Source organism: Perognathus longimembris, chromosome 20, assembly GCF_023159225.1.
Source record: "Perognathus longimembris pacificus isolate PPM17 chromosome 20, ASM2315922v1, whole genome shotgun sequence".
Classification (NCBI taxonomy): Eukaryota; Metazoa; Chordata; class Mammalia; order Rodentia; family Heteromyidae; genus Perognathus; species Perognathus longimembris.
In genome coordinates, this window is record NC_063180.1 from 42,549,234 (window position 1) to 42,558,315 (window position 9,082).

The window sequence follows — 9,082 nt, forward strand, 5'->3', positions numbered from 1 at the left end:
GTGGTCCCTCACTCCTATATGCAGTCACTGTGTAAGGTATTAATGAAAAGAGAAATGGGAAGCAGTGCCACATTAAGTGGATAATGCATGCTTTTATTTTATTTAAATGAAGTATGTAGCCCAGCCTAGGGGGACCACGACCTCTCTGCTGCCAGCCTCCAGAGTGATTACACCTGTGGGCGGGCATCACACCTGACAATACTTTTGGTGTGAACCAAAAATGATAGTTTAACCTTTTTTTTTTCTTTTGTAGTATTAGTTCTGGCATAAAGTCGATTCGGAGGTTAAGGAAAGATAAAAATCTGCTGGCATGCATGGTTCACGCCTGTAATCCTAGCTACTCAGGAGGCTGAGACCTGCGGAATGCGATGAACCACCAAAAACTGGAGCTGTGGCTCAAGCGGTAGAGCGCCAGCTTCCAGCAGGACTCCAGAGTAGCTAGGTCTAAGGTCCAACCCGCCCCCCCCCCCCCCAGGGCTCCAAGCAGATGCCCAAGCCTGCTTAAATCTCACTCCAGTTACCTAGGTAACCGGCACATCTGGGGGGAAAGTCACCTCTCCCGCCCCCCTCCTCTTCTGGCTTTTCCTGTGTGTGGTGCTGGCCTGCTGCTAAATTCAAGGCACGAGTTGCAGGCCCCAGAGTCTCCCCCTCACCTAGGGCAGGGGGTGGGAGGTGTGTCCAGGTGGATTAGGGTATGACGGGAGGGGGGGGCAGGTAACAGCCCCCAGGTGTGCCGGTTACCTAGGTAACTGGACAGCTTTTAAACAGGCGGGGCATCGGCCTGGAGCACTCCCCCCCCCGGGGGTGGACCTTACTCTAGGGTGTTTTTAAGACGAAGGGGTTTCAATTCCACACGGCGGCCCGCGAGTGCGCGCCCCCCCCCCCGGCTGGTCCCCCACCCCGACGCCCGCGCGTCACCATTTCCCCACGGTAGGTTGGTCAGCGCGCAGGGCACCCGGTGTCAGGGGCAGCATTTCCAGGACCGCTTCCGGGTCCCCCAACTACTCCTTCCGGCGTCGGAGTCCTCCAGCAACTCCTTCCGGTGGACGGCGCCGGACGTGTGCATGCAGTTCCGGGGTCTGATGTCACTGGCCTCCAGACTCCCACGTTTACCTGGGAGACCTCGGGGGCCTCTCGCTTTAGGGGGTCAGGCCGACACCGGGGCCTGACCCGGTGACCACCCGGCGTCTGTCCCAAGGCCCCCCCCTCCCCCCCGGCATCTCCGCCGAACCGCGAAACCTCTTCCCGGAAATACGTTAACATCCGGGCGTCCCGCCCTCCAACCATTTAGCCGCTGGGAAGCCGCGCGCATGGCGAGGCGCGCCAGTGCGCAGGCGCCTCCACTCGCTCCTGGTTCCGCCTCTTCCGCCAGATGAGGGCTCTGATTGGTCCGCGTGTTAGTATAAGAGGCTGCGCGCAGGCGCGGAGCTCCCTTTCCTCAGCTGCCGCCAAGGTGCTCGGTTCTTCCGAGGAAGCTAAGGCCGCGTTGGGGTGAGGCCCTCACTTCCTCCGGCGACTAGCACCGCGCCCGGCAGTCCGCGCCATGGCTTCCGTCTCCGAACTCGCCTGTATCTACTCAGCCCTCATCCTGCACGACGACGAGGTCACCGTAACGGTGAGTGCGGGCGGGGAGGCCGGGCCGAGGCGGGGAGGCTGGGCCGGGGGGAGGAGGGCACGTGCGGGCCTGGGACGTGGGGGAGGCGGCGCGCCGGCCCCAGTTCAAGCCCTGGGCCCCCGCCCTTCCCCCCCCCCAATCTAAGATAGACACAGGTGCCGGAGCTGGCCGGCCGGGCCCCGTCCCGTGTCCGCGTCCTAGGTCAGACTCAGCCCGCGTTCACGTCACCCTGAGGCTTTTGGGGAGGCCTTGTGTTGAGCTAACCGTGCTCTCTGCTGGGTTTGCCGCAGGAGGATAAGATCAACGCCCTCATCAAAGCAGCCGGGGTGAATGTGGAGCCTTTCTGGCCGGGCCTGTTCGCAAAGGTAAGGTGTTGGGGGCGACACTGTCCCCCCGGGCCTCCTCGTGTCATGGTTAGAAGTGTCACTGGTTGCTGTCTTATTTGGTGTTGTATGTTCTGGGGATTGTTCTTTGCATGAGTGCTCTCCTTTTAATTTAACAGGATTCGAATCATGCCACGCTATGTATACACCTTGGTCAGTGTTAACTCCTCATTGTGGCAGTAATGGACTTTGTGGACTGAATCTAGCGGCCCTTTATTGGGTGTTTACTGTCCAAGTGAAAAGCTAATAAAGGCAAGTTTCTGCCCAAGAGTTCACACTGGCTATCCTGCCTTGGATGAGTTATTTTGACTTTGACAAGTGAAATTAGTAACATCCAACTTCGTGTTGGGTCTGCTCTGTGTCTTCCGAGAACCCTGTATTTTCTCCCAACAAGCTAGCCTGGGCTGTTTTTCTCATTTGTAAAGGGAAGGTGCTGCATAGCTGTTCTGATTGGTTAAGCCTGGCCATCAGCACAGAATGAAAGCCGTCCTGCGAGGCACCTCCAGCACTGAAGAATTAGGTTTGGTCCCCGTGTTTGAGAGGAAGAGGCACTTGGTGTGTTTGGGGGAGGTTCTGTGCAAGAACAGCACCCAGGTGGGCTGCGTCTTCACCCATGGACCCTGTGTTGCAGGCTCTGGCCACTGTCAACATCGGAAGCCTCATCTGCAATGTAGGGGCTGGGGGTCCCGCCCCCGCCGCCGGCGCTGCTCCAGCAGGAGGTCCTGCTCCAGCCGCTGCTGCTGCCCCAGCTGAGGAGAAGAAAGTGGAGGCAAAGAAGGAAGAATCAGAGGAGTCTGACGACGACATGGGCTTTGGTCTTTTTGACTAAACCTCTGCAACTTAACTCAATAAAAGCTGGACTCTGCTACTGTTCTGGCACGTAGTTTGGGAGTGTGTTTTGCAAAGCTGACGTCATCCAGTGCTTATACTGTTGGTCAGAGCATGTGCTGTGTTTACCTGAAGCTCACCAGGGTAAAAGTCCTCAAGTCTGACTTAGTAAGTTCCTTGTGTGTATCACAAGTTGGGGGTCAGAGAAGATGCTTGGTGTGTGTCTGCTGTCTGCCTTGATGGTTAGAGTTTATCTGTACAGATAGAGTGTAGGCCTCAGCTTTAGTTGTTTTTTTTTTTTGCCAGTCCTGGGCCTTGGACTCAGGGCCTGAGCACTGTCCCTGGCTTCTTTTTGCTCAAGGCTAGCACTCTGCCACTTGACCCACAGCACCACTTCTGGCCGTTTTCTATATATGTGGTGCTGAGGAATCGAACTCAGGGCTTCATGTATGCAAAGCAAGCACTCTTGCCACTAGGCCATATTCCCAGCCCCAGGCCTCAGCTTTAGAAAGCTTGCTGTAGCAGGCTGGGTCTACCAGCTACAGAGTGGTGCAGCTGAAACTCAAACCTGGGTTTGGGAAGTTAACAGGTTTAGAGTGCCGAAGTCTCTCCCAGAGAGGTTATTAAAACATGAGCATAGGGCTGGGGATATAGCCTAGTGGCAAGAGTGCCTGCCTCGGATACACGAGGCCCTAGGTTCGATTCCCCAGCACCACATATACAGAAAACGGCCAGAAGCAGCGCTGTGGCTCAAGTGGCAGAGTGCTAGCCTTGAGCGGGAAGAAGCCAGGGACAGTGCTCAGGCCCTGAGTCCAAGGCCCAGGACTGGCCAAAAAAAAAAAAAAAAACATGAGCATAATGTTTGGTGACATTGAGAGTGGGTAGGAGCTCCTAGGGGAACTCATGGTAAGCTGGGGCTACTGTAAATAGTTGATCGGGCAGTATGGTCAACTAGAACGTTCACTTTATCAGAATTCCAATCCTGGCCTAGTATTTTGACAATCCTGTGCCTTGAGCTCGGCCTGAGCACTGTCCCTGGTTTCCTTTTTGCTCAAGGCTAGCACTCTACCAATTGAGCCACAGCGCCATTTACGGCTTTTTCTGTTTATGTGCTGCTGAGGAATTGAACCCAGGGCTTCATGCATGCTAATAAGCAAATGCTACCGCTAAGCCACATTCCCAGCCCCTGGCCTAGCTTTTAAAGCAAATAGCTAAAGTCGTTGGCCTCCAGCCACAGTGAGAAAGCTAGACACCGCCCTGCACGGAAACCAGTGACCCGGGAGTGTGGCCTGCGCAGACTTAACCTGTAATTGGCACAGGGCTCAGCAGCCCAGGGCCCAGCCTTCTAGTCAGCCGCTGAGATTTGGGTTCTCAGCTCAAAGCTAGCCTGGGCTGGAAAGTTGCTGAGACTCTGCACAACCACCAAAAAAGTTGGAAGTGGTGTTACAAATTAAAGTGATAAAAGAAAAAAAGCTCTAGAAAGCACCAAAATGAAAGAAGGCATATAGTTGAGCAGTCTTGGTCAGAATAGCTGAAAATGGTCTCAGTATCCCAGGGAGTGTAGCAGTAGTCCTCAAAGGGCAGTTTGGGATGATGGCCCCTGCTGGGGCTTGGGGGGCGGTAGGGAGCCTCATCTGGATGTTTGCAGAGACAAGACTGGAGGAGGAAACAAGCTCACGCCTTTAATTCTAGTTACTCAGGCTGAGATACAAGGATCCCAGTTCAAAGCCAGGCCAAGCAGGAAAATCTTGCGGTTTTCAGAGGAGCAGGTGGTCAGGGGAGAGGGCTGACCTTAAGTGGTGCCTCGCCTGTGGCCAGTCAGGGAAACAGTTGCCTCTTCCCAGCTGGCCTCATCCCTTGGGGAAGAGAAGCACCCACTGTCAAGTGTTCCATGACATGCCCGTCTTCCTCTGACACACCTCGCCCACTTGGCCTTCCTCCCTAAACTCACTACTGTGTGTTGCCCCCTGACCTTTGCACACTGGATGCCAAAGGAAACAAAAGTACTTCCCACTTGAGTCAATTCCTGGAGGTGTTGTAAGTCTACACTGAGACAGGAGCGCCGCCCCCTCCTACTAACGGAAGCCCTGTGACATGGTCGCTCAGATTGTTTTTGTGGAACTAGGGGTTTGAACTGTGCTTGCTAGGCTGGCATCGGATCAGCCGGAGATTGCTGTCACTCGACCTGCCATCCTAGGCCTTCGTTTTTCTTGCAGCCTGTTTCCTGTTGCGGGTGGTCGTAGGGTTAGATAAATCCAAGGGTGTTGTGTCTGCCCAGGTTGGCTTGGACTGATTCTCCTTAGGTTTTCTGCAGAGGTGGGATGACAGGTGTGTGGCCATCGTTTTTATTGGTTGAGATGGGGGTGATGAACTTTTTTTTTGATCTGGCTGGCCTAGAATTGGGATCTCCAGCTCTGGTAGCCTTTAAGAAACAGATTCCCGCTGGGTCCTCTGTACCTTGCAGAGTCTCCCCTGACGGGAAGGGGTGGGTGGACAGGGAACTCCATCTGGGGAGAGGATCTTGGCTCTGCTAGACGCCCTGTACGGCATCAGAACGGCCCTGGCCCTCTCTCACCCCACCTTCCTGAATGCCCTTGTATTCGGGGCTCCCAAGATGGCGCCAGCCCAGACCTGGCCTCCCTCTGTAGCCTGGGTGGTGGAGTCACCTTCCCGCCCCGCTGCCAAAGCAGCCTCAGCTGTTTACTCTCAAGCAAAGCCTCCTTGTGTTTACTCAGCAAAGATTCTTCTAAGACGGGCTAAGCACATGGTTTACTCTGCTAACAAGCTGTGGCAGTGACGGAGCCCCGTGTTGACATTCGCCGAGAGATGTTAGCACAGACACGGAGCCAGCCGGAGCGCGGGCCTGGCGCGGGGCCGGCTGGACGGCGCTATTCTTAGGGCTTGGGTTACCATCCCCTGGTAAAAACGGTCACGTGCACCAGGAGAAATCCCAATCGTCTCGAGGCCGCTACAGGACTTGAGAGTCTCTGTTGATTCCAGACCTGACCACGTGGGTGCCAGCCACGCCACAAGCTGCCTTCCACACGCAGGGCCTGGGGGCTCTGGGTTCTAGTACAGCTGGGCCTGATGTGTCTGTGTGGTCTCGAACAGCTGGTGGGGAGGTGGGGGGGGGGGGGTAGTTAATGTCCTCCTCTCCCCAGCTGGCCTGAGCCTCAGACCTGAACCCGGGAAGCATGTGTGGAGTTGGGCTCACACCTGTCATCCCAGCTACTCGGGAGGCCGAGGCCTGGAAGGTTCTGGACAGAAGGCTTTGCAAGGCTCTTTCTCCAGAATGGCGATGGGCACCGCATGGTGGAGCCAGCCAGCCGAGTGCCAGGAAGGCCCTGAGCTCACACCTCACCACTGCCTTTCTCTTTGAAGGCATTTGTATCGGTGAGCCTGACCTCCCGGCCGCGCTCTGACATCTTGTGCCGACTTGGACAACCGCGGACCCAGCGGCGGTACCCGCCAGGCCCGGCCCCTCCCTCCCCAGCCCCGGGTGCCGGGCAGGAAGCATGGCTTCAGCCAGGGCTGGCTTGTGTGTTTGGCTTGTCCTTGTTGCCTGGAAACTTGACAGCCGCGGCCTCCGGTCACTTCTCCCTTGCCTTGGCCCGGGGTAGGAAGTGCTGGCCCGCAGGCGTTTGCCTTCTCTACTGGACCTGAGCCTGCTTCAGACAGGAGCGGGGCCGGGGACTCCTCCCTGCAGGGGCCCCTCCAGCACCCTCTCCCCCAGCATCCTCACTGCCCACCCTTCCCAGAGCCTTCTCTGGTTCCCCCCAGGCCTGGCTCCCGCACCCAGGGCACTGCAGATCTTTCCAGAGGATCAGACGGCTGGCTCTGGGAAGGGCCTCTCAGCACCGGGGAGGTGCGGGGTGGGAGACGGAAGGTTGGGGTGTGGGGGGGGAACAGCTCAGGTTCACGCTTCATGTCCCTGGTGTGATGAACCCGTGATTGGCTGGACTCACTGCATACGGCGTGCATTTTTCACGCATCACACCCCCCCACCACAGACACCATTAACGATGACGGACAGCCTGGGCCGCGGCCCGCGACCCCCAGCTCTGCGGCGGGCGCTGGGCGAGCCCGCGGGCTCCCGGGAACTTCCCCGCTGGGCCGGCAGGGGGCGGCAGATAACCGCGCGTTGGAGCCGCGTGGCTTCCGCACCTGGCGGCTCGGGGCTGGGGACTCGAGGCTGTGCCTCTCCGGGAAGGGAGCCGGGAGGCTCCGTGCAGATGGCGTCCCCGCAGCTGCAGCTCCGGCTCTGATGGCATCTGCCTAGGCCCCGCCCCGGGACTGAGGTCGGCCCCACCAGAGCTGTGACACTGGGGACAGCCACCCGGCCCGCTCAGGCACCTTGCCCGCGAGCCCCGCCTGCCGCTGGCTGGGGGGGGGGTGCCTGGCTCCCACCTCCTCCAGGAAGCCCGCCAGGCTGCACTCGGCGCTTTCTCGCCCTGGCCTCACTGCTTTGAATGGACGCGAAGTCACTCGCTGCTGAAATGGCCTCCTCCTCCGCGCACGCACGTGGGTAGCACGGGCCCTGGCGTCGAGGTCATTGGCTGCTGCAGGCATCAGGCTGCCCAGGCCGGAGCCTCTTCTGCATTGTGCCCGCTGCATGACTGTGGTGTGACTTCACCTGGCTCCCGCTGCACCTCACATCGCGCTGTGGGTGATGGAGGGGGGCAAGCGGAGCGGAGGCCAGAGCCTGTCCTGAGTAAGCATCTCACAACCATCCGCAGAGGAGGAGATCAAATCCCCCAAGGCACGTGCTTGCGCCTGCTAGGTCGTCAGGAGCACCTGCTCAGCTGTCCTTGCCTTGTGTCCCCTGGGTCAGTTGCTTCGTGGCTCGGAGCCCCGTGCCCGGGCTGTGGGGAGGCCCCTGGCACCGGGGCTGGGGAGGCGTGCGGCTGTTAGGTGAAGGGGGCCCCGGGGTCACCGGGTGCTGCTCTGGGCTCCCCATGGGCGGGGCGGTTCTCTGGGCGTGGGAGGCAGCACGATCCTGTGGTCTGATCGGAGCCTGACGAACCTTGGAGAATGTGTCCCCCGGATTCTCCCCCCAGGGAGGGGACCAGGCCTGACACCGCCACTGGCACGGGGCAGGACCTCGGGCAGAAGCAGAGGGGGGCCCTGGCATTCGGGACGCTCTGACCCGGCGGCACTTTCCCAGAGGCCTCTGCCTCCCCCGCCTGCCGGGGCCTCTGTCTCCTCCGTCAGCGCCAGGGGGCCTGGCACGGTGCCCTTCTGGGCGTTTGGAGACAGATCTGAAACAAACCGCTCTGCTCGGGGAGACAGGCACCCCGGAACCCACTAATCTCCTCCTCCAGAGGCATCGGGTTGCTATTTGCAGTCCTAATCTCCCCTGGCAGGCCACGCTGGAAAGAGTGTCCGGGGGGGAAACGGGATCATTCTGGGCAAAGCTGGGGCTGTCCCCATCCGCTCCCTCCTGCTGCCGTGGGGTGTGCCAGGCTCAGGGAGGGACCCCCCCCCCCCGCCAGCCCAAGGGGGTCGGGGAGAGGACAGTGCTGCATTTGAACTCAGGACCTTGAACTTCTTAGGCAAGTGCTCTACTGCTGGCCGGTGCCTCCAGCCCTTTGTTTTCTGTAGTTACCACTGAGATAAGGTCTTGATTTTTGCCCTGGGAAAAGCCCACAGTTTGAGAGGGGGGTCTCTGGGGTGAATGAGGGCCAGGACCCTCGGAGCTCTGTCTCAGGAGATCAGGTCTCGTGAGACTGGAGAGAGAGAGAGAGAGAGAGAGAGAAAGGCCCACGTTCGCCCATGGATGGTCCGTTCAACATGGCCATGTTTGTGGTTCAACAGAAGTGGGGTGCTAGACCCCACAGGGTGAGCTTTGGACAGGTTGCAGGATTCATTGCCATGAAAGAGAAAAGGCTCTTGATGGCCTGGGTCAGCCTTGAACTGCAGTCCTCCCGAGGGCCCGTGTAACGCATGACGGACATGAGCCCCCAGCACCTGGCGGAGAAATAGATTCTTGATGGGTTGGATAGACTTGATGTTGTGCAAAACACCCAATGCAATTCACTTAATGATGAATGCTTTTGTCTGATGAGGGAAGTGGGAAAAAAAAAAGACTTCCAAAGGTCCCCGTGTGTGGACCCGGCCAGTGCAGACACACACACTTGTCATCTGCCCGCCGAGCTTGAAAGCTGCCTTGTCAGGGAGTCGGGATGGGCTTTGGCGGGGTGTCTGGTCAGAGAGACACCCCAGGAGGGGGTCTCTAGCAGGCCTGACATTCTGTGGT

The 9,082-nt window shown here is 58.5% G+C and overlaps 1 protein-coding gene across 1 annotated transcript; it reads left to right on the forward strand.

The window, feature by feature from the left end:
- Window positions 1–1,422: 1,422 nt before the first annotated feature.
- Window positions 1,423–2,864, forward strand: Rplp1 (ribosomal protein lateral stalk subunit P1). The gene is made up of 3 exons (XM_048329651.1): window positions 1,423–1,615; window positions 1,906–1,980; window positions 2,630–2,864. The coding sequence occupies exons 1-3, from the start codon at window positions 1,544–1,546 to the stop codon at window positions 2,825–2,827; spliced, it is 345 nt and encodes a 114-aa protein (XP_048185608.1). The 5' UTR covers window positions 1,423–1,543; the 3' UTR covers window positions 2,828–2,864.
- Window positions 2,865–9,082: the final 6,218 nt, after the last annotated feature.

Excerpts from the sequence above, each read along its gene's own strand:
- Rplp1 (XM_048329651.1), top strand. The coding sequence starts at position 1,544 with ATGGCTTCCGTCTCCGAACTCGCCTGTATCTACTCAGCCCTCATCCTG. Across the intron at positions 1,616-1,905 it reads ACGACGAGGTCACCGTAACG|GAGGATAAGATCAACGCCCT; the intron begins GTGAGTGCGGGC and ends GGTTTGCCGCAG. Across the intron at positions 1,981-2,629 it reads GGCCGGGCCTGTTCGCAAAG|GCTCTGGCCACTGTCAACAT; the intron begins GTAAGGTGTTGG and ends CCTGTGTTGCAG.